The sequence below is a fragment of the Globicephala melas genome, chromosome 6 (genome assembly GCF_963455315.2).
Source record: "Globicephala melas chromosome 6, mGloMel1.2, whole genome shotgun sequence".
NCBI classification, from domain to species: Eukaryota; Metazoa; Chordata; class Mammalia; order Artiodactyla; family Delphinidae; genus Globicephala; species Globicephala melas.
The window spans coordinates 99,804,638-99,821,061 of record NC_083319.1 but is presented as its reverse complement, the minus strand read 5'-3'; the positions used below and the strand labels follow the sequence as shown (position 1 = coordinate 99,821,061).

Sequence of the window (16,424 nt, the reverse complement as noted above, 5' to 3'; positions counted from 1 at the left end):
TTCAGGCTGAGGCCAGGGATGCTCGATGCCTCCCAGCCTCCATGGGGAAATCCCAGCTTCAGGAAGCATGTTTCCTGCCAGCTCAGTGCTGAGCTAGGCCCTGTGCGAGGAAGGGCAAAGCCAAGAGCCTAGGGCAGCTCCTGCCAGATTAGAGATGGCTGGAAGCTGTGGTGACCTCCCTTACGGCCTGGAAGGGAAGGGCAAGCGCACCCCAGGGCAAACCAGAAACCCAGGAGTCAGGCTCCTGGCTCATCCTTTGCACCCTCCCCTTACTGCTAGGAGCTCTTAGACCAGCGACTTAGCCTCCCTGTCGTTGCTTTCTTCATCTACACAGCAAGCATGACAACAGTACCTACTTCAGAATGGTGAGGACTGGAGTTGAAAGCACTTTAGAATTATCTATTGGTGTCACTTTGGGAAAGTCGTTTTCTCATCTCTAATAGAAGCTGTATCAGACGCTCTCTCAGGTCGCTTCTAACTCGAATCTGTCATCATTTCTGAAGTTATTCCCCAAAATGAAGAAAAAGTAAAAAGGGCACAGCACTGGACAAATAACGGCCGCGTGTTTGGGCGGTGCCCCCTCCCCACCCCAGCACGTCTGGGCCAAAGGGGGTGGGTGTACACAGCTGGGCAGAGACCAAAGGCCGCCCCCAACCTCCTCTGCTGACAAATGAGATGGACTAATAACTCCGTCTTCCGAAGAAGTTCACCCCCAAGCTCGGGCTAGTTGTGTGGCTGCAGAGAGCTCTGATGCTGAAACCCTCTGGCCCCGGGGAGGAGAGCTGGCTGACACAGAGAGGCGGATTTTAGCTTGAACCCCGGTCCACTCTTCGAAAGGCATTCAACCACTCACTGGCCTACCCATTTCCCACGGGCCTCCACTCCCCCTTTGTTCTCCATTCCTTAGAGCACTGCTAGCCCAGCATGGTTTGTTACAGGCGAAGATGTGACCATATTAAGATTCTAACACACCCTTTTCCAACCTGTCACTTACCTGCTGAAAATTTTTCAGTGTCCCTAGAGCCGCAAGGAGAAATTCAAACCGTATCTTACAACATTCAAGGCTCCCATCTTCCTTTCCAATCTTATCTCAGTGTCGCTTTCAGCCGCTGCCCTAAACTGATCATGCCACTTGCACTCAGCCCCTCACGCTGCATTTCTCTCCTCCATCTGTCTGTGTCCTTTCTTCCTCTCACACCCACGGCCCCTGCTCTGAACTCTCAGGGCGCTCCTGTCTGTTCCGCACGAGTTCTTTACACTCAGTACCATGTAACATTATTTCATTCATGCCATCTCAGTCGCTGCCACTTGACTATTATCTTTAGGAAAGCCAGAAAAGTGCTCTATCTCTGTACTCCCACTGTGCCAGGACCTGAGAATTTACGGAGGAGTGAATCCCCTTTTGTGAGCATTCTCCCCGCCAAGGGCTACACCTGACACTAGGTGGCGCCAAGGAGCCCATCCCACTTGGGACCAGACAGTTCTGGCCTGACAACTCCTGAGCCGCAGACAGCCTTGATCTTTCCTATGAAAATAAAGACAGCCATCCAGGCAAAAGGTGAGACAATTATAGCAAGGTGTAAATTACATCAAGGTGCCTGGGGAGGCAATACTACACAGTCTCTGCCAAGATTCCCTCCCAAAAGAGCCAGATAGCACAAAGCACCCTCTGAAGCCCAGCTTTGATCTTTTCCCTCAGGCTGAGTGGGCGATAGGGTAGGTCTAGAGCACCCAGCAGCACCCATGCATCTTTCTGAAGGGTCCTCTGGAATTAGGACTGGGAGTGATGGGTGAATCAAGCCAAAAGTCGGGCAGAGGACCACTGTTGCCCTGCCTAGCGGCAGCTTTCAAATCAACCACCAGCGAAGCCAGCTGGGGCTCCCGGGGAAGGGGCAGGCAGACCAACCCTGGTTTGGAGGGTGTTGGTCCTCAGGGTAGGGGCGCTGCAGGGTTGTCCCTCCCAGGGAAAGCTAACTCACAGCCCTGTCCAAGGTTACTCCTGGGATAAGCTTTCTCAAACGGGTGCAGACAGCATCGGGCAGGCGCAGGAGGTCCTTTAGATGTTGCCCCCTCTCTGGCCCACCGAGCTCCCCGGGTGCGTCAGCAGGGCAAGCAGCCTCCAAACCAAGTAAAGCAAGGGGCACAGAGCGCCAGCGCAGAAACTGTCTCACGGAGACGGGCCTGGGCAGGAGTCTCAGGGCCTGCTTCCTGTTTGCTGCCGGCCCTCTAGCATCCCTTCCCCTCTCGGGCTCCCAGTGAGAAACTCATTCCTCTACCAGGGATCATCCCAATAAAACACACATCTTTAAAAGAGGGTCCAGGAAGAGCACGACCCTCCACTAACAGGAGTGGGTGTCTTCAGTCGGGAGTGTCACGTGGTGAAGCATCTGGTAGGGTGGAGGTTTGAGGGAGGCGGAAATAAGAGGGGAGAAAAATTGTATGTAGGAAGACTCTCCACCCAGTGGTAGGGAGAAGCTCATCCCCAGGGGCTGGGGCAGGGAAGGAGAGAAAAGAGGGGCACCTACTTTATTTTGTCCACGTACAGTATATATTTATAGAGCTCGTATGTTGAAAACTTTACACAGTGAATACCTGTAGCCTCTGGCCCAGCCCTCTCCTTCCAGATACTTCTCTCCACGTCCCAGCCTGCTTAACCCCTGGTACACAAAGGTGTCCAAGGCAGCACCCACTTCGCACTTTGACGCAGAGCCTGTCCAGCAGGGGGACGCGAGAGTATCCAGCAGAGGCCTGGGAAGGTGAGGCTGCCCTCACCCGCAGCACAGGCAGGTCCTAGCCTCTGGCCTCACTCAGCGAGGAGGAAGGGGCCTCACCAGTCCCCATCGCCTTTCCAGGCCAACTTGATATTGGCGCGGCCTGGGTGCGGAGGTGCCCACAGAGTGGAGGGCGGTCTGAGAGCGCAGCCGGGCGCTCAGGCCTGGGAGTTGATGGTGCGCGGTGCGGAGTAGCGCTGGCGGGCGTGCTTCTCGCAGTACAGCTCGTCCCCCACCCAGAAGTGCCCTCGCATCTTCAGGTTCAGCCCACAGTCAGCGCAGGTGTAGCAGCCCGGATGGCGGTACCGCCCCTCCTGGATACGCACGGCCTGGTTCCTGCGGGGGGGGGGGGGGGGGGGCGGGCACAGGGAGGAGAGAGCCATTAGCCTAGGGGGGAGGAGAGAGGGGAGAACACCAGGCACGAAGCCACCATTCCCATTCTCAGGGAACCTAGTTTCCAGCCCAGAGTCAGGACCCGGTAAGGTCCCAAAATCTCAGTCACTTGACTCCCCAGGCCTGCCCTCAGGAATCTCCGTTCAACAGACCCCCAGCCCACATCCCCGAACCCCAATTTTTAAAAAGTCATTCCTCCCACACACAAAGGCAGACAAGCACCGTCCTGAATCTTGTGGCTTGTTAATAGAGCAGTGATTCTCAAAATGCGGTCCCAGTGCCAGGACCCACAGCATCACATCACCTGGGGATGAATCGGAAATGCAAACTCTGGGGCTAGGGACCTCCCGAAGAGGAAACTCTGGGGGTGTGGGCCCGAAACCCCTCAGAGGTCCAGCTGCTGATCTTTGAGAAACACCGTATAGGACCCCTTCCTCGGGCCTGCGCAGCAGGGCTGGGCAGTGTTGCGTTCTGCAGATGACACACGGAGGCCCACGGAGGCCCACGGAGGCTAGGGGTTTGCCTAAAATGAGTCATCTGACCCTCACCACTGTGCACGGAAGAAATTTATCTGGGGGGGGGGGGGCAGGGTTCAATTTTCCAGAGAATGTGGCTGCATTATAATGAGAAAAATGGGCCTACCTCTGGAAAACGCATCCCATTCCAAAGAGGGGGAGGAGGAAGTAACAGCAAGAGTTTCCAAGAGGAGGCCCCTCATCCAGAGGCAGATCTGCAGAGGCTTTGAGATGGTTGGCGAGAAATCGAAAGCAGTAGCATTTCTTCCTCCTCCAGGGAGGCGGGGAAAGAAACCGAGGAAGAGGAGAGACAGCAGGGAAAAGCCAGTGCAGGCATCCTACGAAGGCTGAAGTGACCCCTGAGCCCATCACAGATCCACTGTAGCAATGCTCCCCGCAGGGTCCCTGGCTACTGGAGCCATGCAGGCCCCTCCTGAGAGCGTCCTGGCCCCTGGCCCCCGCCCTGCAGGGTGTGCCCTGCCCCCCAGGCCGCCAGCACTCACGCGATGCTGGCGCTGCACTTCTCACACGTGTGGAGCTTGGGTGGGGTGGCCAGGGCCCTGGAAGTGGGCCGGGAGGACTGGGGGTTCAGCGAGCTGGGCAGGAAGGCGGGTGTGCCACCTGTGGGGGGTGGGGGATGAGGGTGGGGAGGACAGACAGACACATCAGAGCTCGCCCACGGCAGTGCCATCAGGCTGTATTTTTGATGCCCACTCCACCTCCTCCAACACAGCTCCAAAGAGCCCCTGTCAAAGGTGCACTTACACGCAGACCCCTAAAGTAAGCCCGGGCATGAGAGGGGGTCACGGGGGAAGGAAGCGATCACCCCAGATCCTTGGCGGAGGTTGGTCAAGGGCAGGGAGCACGTTCAAGGCTGAGTTAGCCCAAGCTAAGGCAGCCTGAGCAGCGTCTGCTTGGTGTCTGACACGGCAGGCCAAGCAGGCATTTCCTCTCTCCTGACCCAGGGATGATGATATCAAGAGATGAAAATAATAGATAATAACAGCATCACAGCACCTCTGTACGGTTTCCAAAGGGCTTTCATGTGCATTATTGTGCCTGAGCCTTGGAACGACGCTAAGATGAAGCACGGATGTTATCAGGTGTGGTCACGTGCAGCCGAGGACCCCGTGATTCCAGGGGTGAAGTCACCATCTGTCTGCGCCGCCCTCCCCCCACCCTTCCGCCTCTCCCCGTGCCCCCTCCCAGGGCCTGCCGAGGCCTCAGGGTAGTGATGGACAAGCTCTGCTCCAAACCTTCTCACCTTGTCTCCAAAACATCAGAGTTGGAAGCAGCCCCGAGGTACCAGTGATTGTGCCAGTCAAATACTTCTGACTGTCCCATCCTTTCTCTCCCTGATACCACTGCCCAGGCCAGGCCCTCCTCATCTCTCCCCTGGACCATGGCAGTGCCCCCCTCACCCCCTACTCCCCATGCACCCACACGAACTCCTGCGGCACGGTCCACTTCCTGGGCGGCTGGGCAAACCAGTCTTCCCAATAAACAGAGTTCCTGGCGGGGCAGACGTGGGTCCTGACCGCCTTCGATCTCCACACAGCACATGACTGGTCCATCAGACAACTCGGCAAACGTCTCGAATGAGCAACTGGACGGCTGGCAGAAGCCTGTATCTCTGTTGCTCACTTCGGCACCTCACACACCGCCTGGCGTTATTTAACGGGTCCTCCTGGGTTGGGACGCTCCTCAGGCCTGGTATGCGAGGCCTCACAGCCAGGACTTAACCTTCGTGGCCACCGTCCATGCAGCCAGGCCCCAGTGTCCTGTCAGTCCCACCCCAGAGCCCTGCGGCTCCAGCCTCCACATTCCACACTGCTCCTGGCCACCATCTTAAGGCCGTTTGTCCTGATCTTTCTTCAAGGGCCCAGTCGATTCTTCTTCCTCCACGAAGCCGTTCTTGGAGACCCAGGCCACACCGCCCACATTTATCGTTCCCTTGGCACTTGCCCTGATCCCAGCACCTCTGGGTTGCACCCCAGTAACTCCTAGCAGACCCTAAGCTCCTGTAGTGCAGGGGCTGTGGCTTCTACAAGTCAGAGCCCACTCCCATGATGGGCACTTAACAAATACTCATTTCATAACATGTCCAGTCGGGGGTCCAGCGTGTCCTGGGGGAACATCCTTCTCCTACCCGAGCCCCCCGGGGGCTCACCTCTCTCCTCAGCCTCCAGGGCTTCCTGCAAGAGCCGAAAAGAGCTGGACTGCCGGGGGGCCACCCGTGCCTCGCGATTTTCCTGCAGCATTTTGAAGACTTCTGAGTCCTCTCTCAGGAGGTGGCTTTCCCCTTCCGAGGCCACGCTGCAGGGATGGGAAGGAGGCAGCCAGGAGTGAGGGCCCCGTTCCCAGGGGTTGGGATGAACATGAGGACAGAGAAAGAGTGTCCCGGGGGCGTAAAAGGGATTCTGGGGGCCAGAGGAAAGTGGACGGGGGTTAGGGAGGGGGGACCCCCCCATCCCTCTCTGGGAAGCCTGTCTCCTGCCCCTCCCAGGCCCTCCAAGATCCCACCCCACCCTCCAGAACTCACTGGTACCTGAGCCTGGGGCTGGAGGAACGGGGACCTGGGGAAGGCGGTGGCGGCAGAACCAGCACAGCCGAGTCGCCAGCATGGCCCAGGCCGGCCTGCGGGAAGGAGAGGCACCAGGGGAGGAGTCAGCGGCCGGGCCTGGGGCCAGCACACCCATCTGGGCAGCCGAACCCCGCTGTTCCCCAGGCCCACCACCAGGGGGCCCCCGGCCCTCGCTGACCAGTAGCCCCACCCAACCAGCTCGCAGAACCGGGGGTCAGCAGCCGCCTGCAACTGCTCCTGCTGGGTCCCCGAGGGGAGGGAGGCCAGCGCCCAGCTCTAGAAGGGTGAGCCTGCTGCCCTAAGGGGACTGGGCAAGGGGCAGGATGAAGATGAGTGTGCGGGGCCACCATGGCTGTTCCTCTGCCATCTCACACAATGTGTTTGCAAAGATGTTTTACACTGGGGCCTGGCAGGCAGAACAAGCAGAGAGAAAGTAAGCTGAGCCTTCTGCAATGAGGAACAGGAAACATAAAGGGCCAAGACCCCTCTTGGCGTCAGGGCTCAGGCCGCACAAAAGTCCTGTCTCCTACACCCTCTGGTCCTTCCTCTGAAATGGCCAGGGTCTGGGCTTACCAGCCTCTCCCAGCTGCCCTGGAAGGTCTGGTCCTGCCCCACAGAGCCTTGGGGAGCCAGGTCCCCACAGCAGAGCCCCCTGCTCGATGTGTGCTGTCCCTCTCGGGCTCCGACACCTGCTCTCTACCTGGAAATCTTGCCTTCAGTCTCCCTGTTTTCCGGCCTGCACTCTGCACCCTCCCCTACTCTGCTCCCTCTCCGTGGCCAGCCCCGATGGAAAAGACAGCCTCAGAGACCACCAGGCCGGCCAAGGTGCACCGGCTGAGGGCATGGTCTCCTGGAAAGGAAAATGCCCTCGATTTTAAAGTTCAAAGTTGGGGATGAATTATGGGGTCAAGTGGAAAAGCTGCATGACTTCTTAACCTGAAAACAGAAACTTCACAGAGCTAAAAAACAGCCCTAGGGACTTCCCTGGCAGTCCAGTGGTTGGGACTCCGTGCTTCCACTGCAGAGGGCAAGGGTTCGATCCCTGGTTGGGGAAGTAAGATCCCACATGCCATAAATAAATAAAAAATGTGGGGTTTCTTTGGTTTGGGGTTTGTTTTTTTTTTTTGCAGTACGCGGGCCTCTCACTGTTGTGGCCTCTCCGGTTGTGGAGCACAGGCTCTGGACGCGCAGGCTCAGTGGCCATGGCTCACGGGCCCAGCCACTCCGTGGCATGTGGGACCTTCCCGGACCGGGGCCCGAACCGGCGTCCCCTACATCGGCAGGCGGACTCTCAACCACTGCGCCACCAGGGAAGCCCTAAAAAATGTTTTAAAAAAATTTTTTTTTTAATTAAAAACAAAAAGCCCTTAGCCCCTCACCCCACTGGCCCTCTTGCACTAGCCTGCATTCTTCTTCTGTTCTTGGGCTTCTACAGGTAAGGGGATTAAGGGTCAGAAAGCAAAGTGGCCAATCCAAGCCACCTGGGGAGTGGGAGCCAGGGCTGGGAGTCCACGCCTAGGCTCCTGGGTGCCCAGCTGCTTCCATGCGGTCAACTCAGGAAGGACAACTGGCACCAGGTACTCAAGAACGATGTCCCATCTCGCTGTCCTAGACAGGCCAGCGTGTGCCCTGCACAGGGGCACCGGCCAGCAGGGAGGGAGGGCTGAAATCCGCCCTGACTCCCTTCTCAGGCCATGTCCTCATGCCGGCCAGAGGGACAGGGGTTGTTTTCACTTTACATCTGCTCACCCAAGTGTGTGCCTCTCCAGAGGGGGCAACTTCCGGTTTCTGTAAGGTCTGTCGATGTTCTTCGCCCTGGGCCCAGCGCAGCCTCAGCCCCCTCAGGAGCCAGCAGCAAGGCCATGGCCACAAGAGCCTGGGGCAGGGGCACCTCATCTGTAGTCACCTCTGCCGCCTTTCTCCTGCCAGAGCACCTCACCCCGGTGGAGGGGCGCCCAACGCCCTTTCCTCTCCCCACCTCCCTCCCAGTCACCGGTAGGCGACACCTGCCTTCACAGAAGCGACCTTTCATCTCTAGATCCAGAAAAGCTGCTCACCTGTCCATCAAGAGCTGTCTCCAGCCAACCCCTCTCAAAATGTGTTGGGGGGATATTAATAAGCGATTGGCAGGGGGATCCCCGGAGAAATTCTGCAGTTAAGTAAGTTCAGGAAATTAAAAAATTAAACATCTTTCTTCCTCACAGGCAGGACTTTTCAGAGCCTTTAAGGTGCTCAAGTGCACGGTGACTCCCAAGAGGGAGCTGTGGGACCCGGTGACTCCCACCCCGTCTGACCACAGCCTCATTTGTAGAACAGAATGCAAGCTTCGCGGGGTTAGGAATTTCTCTGTTTTTCCACCTATGCATCCCCAAAGCCTAGAAGGGGGCCTGACACAAAGCAGCTGCTCCACAAATAGTTGCTGAAAGAATGACCAGGGGCCTCAGGGTGAAAGAAGGGAATTCAGAGCGTCGGGTCTGACTCTGAGGCCCAGAGAGTGGAAGGGTGCCTTGTCCAAAGTGACACAGTAGAGGTGGGACCAACCCAGGTCTCCCTGCCACCCAGCTCAGGGCTCCTCTTCACACCACATGGGTGGCCCTCAAATCTGTGCGTGCATCAGATCCCTGAGGGCTCCTTAGAACAGGGATGGGTGCCCTCACCCCCGCCCCTCACCCCTGCGTCCGATCCAGTAAGTCTAGGCTGGGGCCTGAGAACGTGCATTTCTAACAATTTCCAAGGTGCTGCTGCTGGTTTAAGAGCCACTCCCTGTCCCACCCGCCTCTCCCCTTTGCCCCGGTTTCGAGGAAGGAGGATAGGGTGGACCAAGCTCATTCCCAGCTGATCTCAGGCCGGAGCTCTCTGGAGAAGGCCCCCAGGCCCCAACACGCCAGGTCTTGCTTGTACCGTGGAGTTCCCATCTCCCCAGCTCATCGTTCTCTAATCCGAAACCTACCCCATCCTGCCTCTGACATCCAGCAAAATTCCTGACAAAGCTTTCTCAGGCCACCCCAGCCCACACTCAGCTATCCCCTCCCCGAATGCCTCCTGCTTTTATAATTAAGATCATACTGCTCAGTGCTTAATTTTCCCAAAATTGTTTTGCATGTTTATCTTATTTCTGCCACTGCAGTTTTAATTCTTTAAAGACGGGATCTCATTGAATACATCCATCTCTATGCCCACGTCTCCTGGAGGGTCACTGGGCAGGCCAACAGAGGGTCACCAGGGAGCCACTACTATGCAGCCCCCAGAGGACCCTGTTCTTTCCTTCTCCAGAGCCCCCAGTTTCTAGCACCCTCCCCCAGTCATCTCCAAAGGCTCTGCTTTCTGGAATGCAGAATCTACCCGAGGTAGGATTCCAGCAGCTGGGCCTCATCCTCTTCACCCCAAAGGCTGGACATGCCCCCACTAACTCTGCCCCCAGCAGCTGTGGCCCTGACTCTTGGCCGCCTCACTCCTCACCTCCCCACCCCCGCCCTTAGAGAGGAGACATACCACCAAGGCGGTGTTGGGCTGTCACTAGCGGACAGTGGGACCTGGCAGGGTGTCCAGGGGAAAAGGGCAGGGGAGGGGGGCAGACAGAGAGTAAGCCAAGTGCAACTGGAGTCGGAACCACAGGCCGGCTGGTGGTTCTCTGGTGGTTCTCGGGGGCTGAGTCAGAGGACGAAGAGGGGGAATGGGTGATGGGAGCTGGGGGCGGGCATGGGGCTTGGAATGGGGAGGAATGTGTTCAAGAGATACAGCCAAAGGGAATCATCCCAACAACAGCAGCTAAACTATTTCGGTCCCGGCCCAAGAGAAACACTTGAGAAGGGAGGAAGCCAGCAGGAAGGGGGGAGGCAGCGGCGGGTCTGAATGTAAGAGGTAGAAGGACACCTGGGCCTGGACGGGTAGGGCCGGTGCAGTGAGTGTGACCCTCACCAGAGCTCTGGCCTCCCGGCTCCAGAGAGGAGCGTACCTATTACTAGGAGACCGTGGTGCTGGCCGCCTAGGTGGGACCAGCCACATGCAGCCCCACGGGCACCACTAGCAACCAGCCAGGACAGGAGGCTCTCTCCTCGCCTCAGGTATCCTCACCTGTTGGCTTCCAGGGCGGCCCCTGTAGGACAAGTGGTCAGCAGTAGTGGGTTCTGGGGAGTACGCCAGGCTCTGGAAACTGAAATGGGGAAGTGGACAGTGTGTGCCGGGGGCCCCGCCACCAGGCTGCCCCGGGAGACAGAGGTGACCCTAGGGCCCCCTAAACCCAGCTACAGAGACTTTGAGAGGCCGGCTTGGACCTGGTGGCCAGGGGGCCTACCCGCTGCACTCACCTGTGGCTGGGCACCACCTCTCCCACGGGGGCCTGGGGGCTGGCGGGGGGCAGGGTGGAGAAGGGGCTGCCTGGCGGGGGGCTGAGGGAGGCCTGGCTGGAGCAGGAAGACCGCAGGGAGGACTGACTGTCGGTGTGTGTCCTCCTGGAGCCCTGCGGAGAGAGGGGCCTGGAAGGGCAGGGCCGGGAAGAGCAGGGAAGGGGGCCCCCCATCACTTCAGGGTGTGGGGCTCCCAGCAGGAGGCACCATCCTACCTGGAAGCGAGTGGCCAGCACTTCGGGGGAGCTTTCCCCGTTGGTCTGCCCGGGAGAGGCAACCTGAGGCCTGAAGAGAGGACAGAGGGAGACAAAGTGTCCCCGGGTTCTGAAGATTAGGAACATGTCCAAAACATTTGGAAATCGGGTAGCCAACTTTTAACTTCGTCAAATTCACAACAAACAACTGTCCTCAACGACCACCATCATTTCTTAAAAGAAAGGACAATTTAGCACCAAAAAGTAGAAAGGACATCATTTCAGCAAAAAGTTCAATAAATTCAAATTTTTTTTAAGAGCTCCTCACATCATCACCCCTCCCCCTGCCTCGCCTTTACTTTTCCTTTTCTAGTCTTTTTTTTTTGGTGGGGGGAGCATTTCATCCAGACTTTGTCGCTGGTCAGCATCAGTTTGTAGATTGCTTTGGACTGCTGATTGTACATAAATAATCCTTTATCTTTCACCCCTGGAGAAACTGAAGCCCAGAGAGGGAAAGTGAGTTGCCCAAATTCCTAAAGGCCAACAATGGCTGGGCCAGCTGCCCCCTCTGCCCAGGGGCCTGTCCCCCATCAGCTCTGCCTTTGAGAGGATCCCTCCCTGTGGTTTCCAAAGTCATCCCCCCTCACCCCGCCCCCTGTAAACCAGAGGGTAGAGCCAGCCCCCCTTCCTGCCATGAAGGCAGCTGAAGGACCTAGAGAACAAGGCGGCCCAACTCCCCTGCTAATCACCAATGCTCCCCCTCCTCAACTCCCCAGGGACCCCCCACCTCCTCCAAAGCCCTGCCCAGTGGAACCTGGCTGAAGCCTCAAACAGGAGGTGACTGGAGGACTGGGAGCTGCTGAGGGTGCGGGATGAGCCCACCATGTCCCACTACACCTTTCCTGGATGTCTGACTGCCTCCAGAGAGGTCAGCAGGAACCTCAGTCACCACACGCCACACCAGCCACAGCCTCCGCCTCCCTCCCTGGGGAGAATTTAGGGCCAGAGCAGGGGAGCTCGGGCCCTGGCTCCGCCCAGAGCACTGCTTCCTGCCTGGGGCTTTGAGTGCTGGAGAGGTCTCCTGGGGGTGGGTTACTGGGGGAGGTTAGGAAGGGTTTGGGCAAAAGAAAGAAGAGACAGGGAGCCTTGGCCTGCCCAACGTGGAACTGGAGGCCTGGGGGTACTCGGCCAGGCCCACCTCTCTGATGGAGCTGGGTCGCTCTTGGAGGGACCCGAGAGGAAGTGATGGTGTCAGCAGCTCCCTGCCCCTCCCCCGCCCCACTTTGCAGCTTCTTGTAGATCTTGGTCCCCTTCCCAGATGCCATGAGCTATTCTCTACCCTCCTCCTCTGGGTCCCACTCCTGTAAACACTCATGAGCCAGACTGGTACAAAACAGTCACTGAAGGGGCCGGGCCGTGAGAGCGTCCCAGGAGACGGGAGCCAGGTTCTGCAGTGACGTAGGGCGGCAGGGGCGAGGAGAGGGCAGGAGCAGAGGTACCTGACTCAGGTTCAAGGCCCGCCCAGAGGGCTCTCCCGGCTGGGGAATCTCCCAGCATTCCTGCCCCATGACTCACTGGGATGCCCCACCCCCAGGGAGCCACCTGTTCCCACCCACACCCCCAGGCTGAAGTCCCAGGAACCTGGGAATCTGCCTTCCCCAGCAGGGCCCAGAGAGGCAACTTGGGGAGCAACGGAGTGGTTCTATGGGGAGTGAGCCCCCAAACTCCTCACCACCCCAGGATCTGAGCAAAGGTTCTCCCCCCACCCCTTGGAGGCAGGGGCCCTGCAGACCCAGCCTAAGGCACACCTTTCCCCTCTTCAACCGACTGCATGCCCACGCCCTGTACCCTGCACACCTGGGAACCAGTCAAACCCGGGTGTCCAGGTGGCTGATGCCAGCCTGCTCTGCCTGTGAGTGCACGCCCAGCTGGGCACAAGGACACCCCTCAGCCCACCCTGCTGCAGCCCCAGAGCTTGGGACCTTCTCACGGATGAGCCGTGAGGGCCCAGGAAGGCCAGGTCGGAGCTGAGAGCAAGGGGTGAGGGCGGCCACTGTGCAGCGGGCTGGCAGAAGGCAGAAGAGTGCTGGCAGGCCCAGCAGAGGTGGAGGACCTACCGGTCCAGCTGCAGCCTCAGCGGCGAGGGGCTCTGGCGGATCTTGCTCTGGGCCTCGGCATGCAGCATGCTCTTTGCACTCTCACCATTGATGGCCACAATAATGTCACCGGGCCGGAGGTCAGCGGCTTCGGCCTTGCCCTCCTCAGTTACCTGTAGGGGGTGAGGAGCAGGTAGTCTGAGGTGACACTCAGGCAGGTAGGGATGGAGAGGAAGGGATTTCCTTGCCCTGCCCAAGAAACACAGAGGCTGGTTTCAACCAGGCTGGCCTGCATCTCCCTTTAACATCTCTCTCCCTGCCTGCCGGTGTCCACCCAGCCCACCAGCCAATCCCCTCCAAAAGCTGGAGTGGCAGCCCCCCGCCACCCACCTCAGCGCTGGCCTTCTAACGGGGCTCCCCAAAGAACGTGTAATGGCAGAACTTCAGGAACTGTGCTTGGAAATACTTCTGGATAGAGAGCCCTGCCCGTGCAAATCAAATCATGCCTGCACGCAGGCCCTCTGCGTGAACACTCCCTGGCCTGGGCCTGGGTCAGGGGAAAACTGTCAAGAGCTCGGGGCTCCTGTTCTAATCACCTAAAATGGCTGCCAGCACGTACGGGGTTAGTGGCCAAGGAGAAAAGAGAAGGCCTTGCATTGGGCCCAGCTCCCTTTCACTCTCTAGAAGCCTGTTTCTGAAGTGGCCACCGCATCCCCATGGCAACGGGGCCCCAGCCCTGCCCACGCCAACGATCCCAGAAGCAGGCCTCTGGCTTCAAAACAGAAAAAGAAAGGTGTCTGTGAGGACCAAGTGGACAGGGCAGACTCTGACTTTGGGGGTACCTCCCCGTCTCCTGGAACTAGCCCTTACCCTGGTCACCACGATAGGCGTGTGGAAATCTCTGCCGCCCGAGATGCGGAAGCCCCAGGGTGCGGGTCCCACCAAGTCCACCATCAGCGCCATACCTGAGGGAGAGAGGTTGGAGAGATGGAGCCTGTCCCTCGCCCCGCAAGGGACTCTGTGAGGTGGCAGAAGGGGGTGACAGGTCCCCGGAGGAGCCAGTCAGGGGCTGGCGGTGGGTGGAGGTGGGTAGAGGAAGTGACTAACCTCTCCCGCGTGCCCCAGTTCCACTTCCCCCCACCCTGGGAAGTCAGGACTCCTGAGTTCCCCCTTTGCCCCGTCTTCGGCAGAGCGGCAGGGTGCTACACAGGGGCTTGCTGAGAACAGGCAGGCGGGCGGGCGGGGCTGGCAGGTGGTAGATGTCAGCATTTCCTCCCTCTCCCCTCCTCCACCATCAGGGTGAAGTCCCCCTAGTGCTTGTTTCCGGTCCCCGAAACCGACAGCACAAGAGACTTCCTCCCCGCTCTGGGGGAGGGCAGCGCTCTGGGAACAGAGGTGGCAGCACAGAAAGGGGTGGTACCACCACATACTCTCAAGTACTTGGCTGGGGACGGGGCAGCTTGCCCACGTGAGGCCAGGGTCTTCAGAGGGGCCTCCTGGCTGCCTGCCACGCCCCTGGCCGTGTGGTCCAGGTAGGCAAGACTGGGCTTCCCACCTCCGCCAGCAGCCTGCTGCCCTCCGAGCAGCTCCGGCAAGAAGGACGGGCTTATCTGCCAAGCAGGACACACCCGCCACCGGGCGCTGGCCAACAGGGCGAGCTGACTGATGCTGCCCGCTAGCTGGGGCCCCCGGCCTCCCACCCACTGCCCCTCCACTGGGCAAGGGAGTGTCCCTGTAGACCAGACCCATGTAGGATTTCCTGACCCTCTAGCTCTGGAGTCAGGAGCCAACCCAGGCAGGAAGCTGCAGTGCCAGTCTGGGCCACCGCCCTACCCAGCGCCCACCCTGAGGCCGTCCCTGGGGAGGCCCACAGACTACAAGCGCTGCCCGAGTCTATCAGGCACACTGGGGCCACTTCCCGCGTTTAGGAGCCTGGGGAGAGGGCGCCCAGGCGAGCGGGGCTGTCTGCCCTCTTCCCGGCCCTCCGGCTTCCCCTTTTGCCCAGGCCCAGCCTCTGTCCCTCCCGCAGGCCCCAGGTCGGCGCTGGCGGCTAGCAGATGCCTTGGATTCCCAGACCTTTGAGCCGGCCAGTGGACTCCGCTCCGGGGGCCGCGGGGAGGTGCCCAGACCGTCGGCCCGGCTTGCCCACTTCTGGCTCCTTCTGAGCTCCAAGACCAAAGTACCCGCGCACGCCGGGGGCTGGAGGAGGAGCACCCGGGACGGGAAAGCCCAGCTAGCGGGGGGCGCCGACCGCAGGCGAGGCTGCGGGGAGCGGCCGTGCGCGGAGGAGAGGTCCGGGCGCCGAGCCGGCCGCAGGCGCGCAGAGCTGCGAAGGCGCCGGGGCCGGGGAGGTCGCCGGCCGTGCGGACCGCACGCAGGTGGGCGCGCTCACCCGGCTCCCGCTCACCTGTCGGGCTGGGCGGCCGGGCCGGGGAACGAAGGGAAGGAAGGAGGGAGGCGAGGAGACGCCGCCGTTCCCGCCGCAGCCGTCTGCCCGACTCTGGGGAGAGCCCGCCCGGGACTCCGGGACCTGCCTCCGCCCATGTGATCCCAGGGCCGCCCCTGCCGCCGCCCCTGGCCAGGGAGGCCGCCTCCTCCGCGCAGCTCAGCCCCGGCGCTGCCACCTGGCCCGCGCCCGCTAGGGGCCCGGGGCTACTCTCCCGAGAGCCCCCTAGAGGCTGCGGCCGTCCTCCCCGGGGTGTCCCCATCCTCTCGAGGTCAGGGGAGGTGACCCGGTGACGGGCCCGGAGTCCCACTTCGCAGACAGCTGAGCCTGCCGACCCCCGAAGCTCGCCCAGGCCGCCTTCGCCCCCCCCTCCTTCAAAGGGGCCCTGAGCTCCCCCAACCCCAGTCCAGGGCCGGGGAGGGGGAGGGGGAGGGCAGACTGGGGCTGTCTGCGGTCGGCCCGCCCGGCTCCTCCGCCCACTCCAGGCTCCGAGGCTGGCGCAGATGCAGCCCCGACACCCATAAATCCCAACCCAGAGGCCGCCCCTCCGCCTTCCTGCCTGGCCAGCGCGCTCGCGGGGCGGTGGTCGCGGACTGCTGCGGCGCTTTGGATGCGCAGAGCTTCCCTGCTTGAGATGCGCCGTAAGCCTGCTCCACTCAGGGCGACATGCCAGGCCCAGGAAGAGATGAAGAGAGACTCCGGCTGGAAGTGACCGGGCCCCCTCCTGGGCTACACACGTCCCTTGCGGGCTGATGCCTGTTCCGTTCCTGGCTGCCCTCCCCTCACCCTTTCGGCTGCCCTGCCTGCGGCCGGCCGCTACCAACAACCACCAATGGCCCTGATCCCCCTTGCCCCCAGCCCTCTGCCAACCACCTGGATCCCCGGCTCTAGGGGTCAGGAGAGGACAGCCAAGGAGAGGCCCCAGGTGTCAACTCAGAACCATCTGGCAAATGGTTCCCCCAGAGCCAAACCTGGCAACCCTCACCCTGGGGACCTCAGGGCCCACCAGAGCCGGCTTCTCCCATCTCCCTCTGGTCTCCACTTCACTCTCAGGCTGGCCTGTTTCCAGGGGAGGCCAC

At 60.2% G+C, this 16,424-nt stretch overlaps 1 protein-coding gene across 4 annotated transcripts; it reads right to left on the bottom strand.

Annotated features, from left to right (window-relative positions):
* Positions 1-2,359: 2,359 nt before the first annotated feature.
* On the bottom strand, positions 2,360-15,382 carry PDLIM2 (PDZ and LIM domain 2). 4 transcript variants are annotated; one of them, XR_009564192.1, is made up of 11 exons: positions 15,307-15,382; positions 13,770-13,864; positions 12,921-13,072; positions 10,825-10,894; positions 10,571-10,722; positions 10,338-10,416; positions 6,228-6,316; positions 5,850-5,995; positions 4,183-4,300; positions 3,807-3,894; positions 2,971-3,107 (listed from the first exon to the last, which is right to left on the bottom strand). XR_009564192.1 is itself a non-coding variant. In XM_060300024.2 (10 exons), exons 2-10 carry the CDS (start codon positions 13,860-13,862, stop codon positions 2,930-2,932), a joined length of 1,077 nt encoding a protein of 358 aa, XP_060156007.1. In that variant the 5' UTR covers positions 13,863-13,864; positions 15,307-15,382; the 3' UTR covers positions 2,362-2,929. The 4 variants fall into 4 exon arrangements, 3 of the variants coding, with proteins under 3 accessions (XP_060156009.1, XP_060156007.1, XP_060156008.1); XM_060300024.2 differs by lacking the exon at positions 3,807-3,894 and having other exon boundaries at positions 2,362-3,107; XM_060300025.2 differs by lacking the exons at positions 3,807-3,894; positions 15,307-15,382 and adding an exon at positions 14,976-15,060 and having other exon boundaries at positions 2,362-3,107.
* Between the last annotated feature and the right edge of the window lie 1,042 nt (positions 15,383-16,424).

Excerpts from the sequence above, each read along its gene's own strand:
- PDLIM2 (XM_060300024.2), bottom strand. The coding sequence starts at position 13,862 with ATGGCGCTGATGGTGGACTTGGTGGGACCCGCACCCTGGGGCTTCCGC. Across the intron at positions 6,317-10,337 it reads GCCGCCCTGGAAGCCAACAG|GCCGGCCTGGGCCATGCTGG; the intron begins GTGAGGATACCT and ends TCCTTCCCGCAG. Across the intron at positions 5,996-6,227 it reads TCCTCCAGCCCCAGGCTCAG|CGTGGCCTCGGAAGGGGAAA; the intron begins GTACCAGTGAGT and ends CCATCCCTGCAG.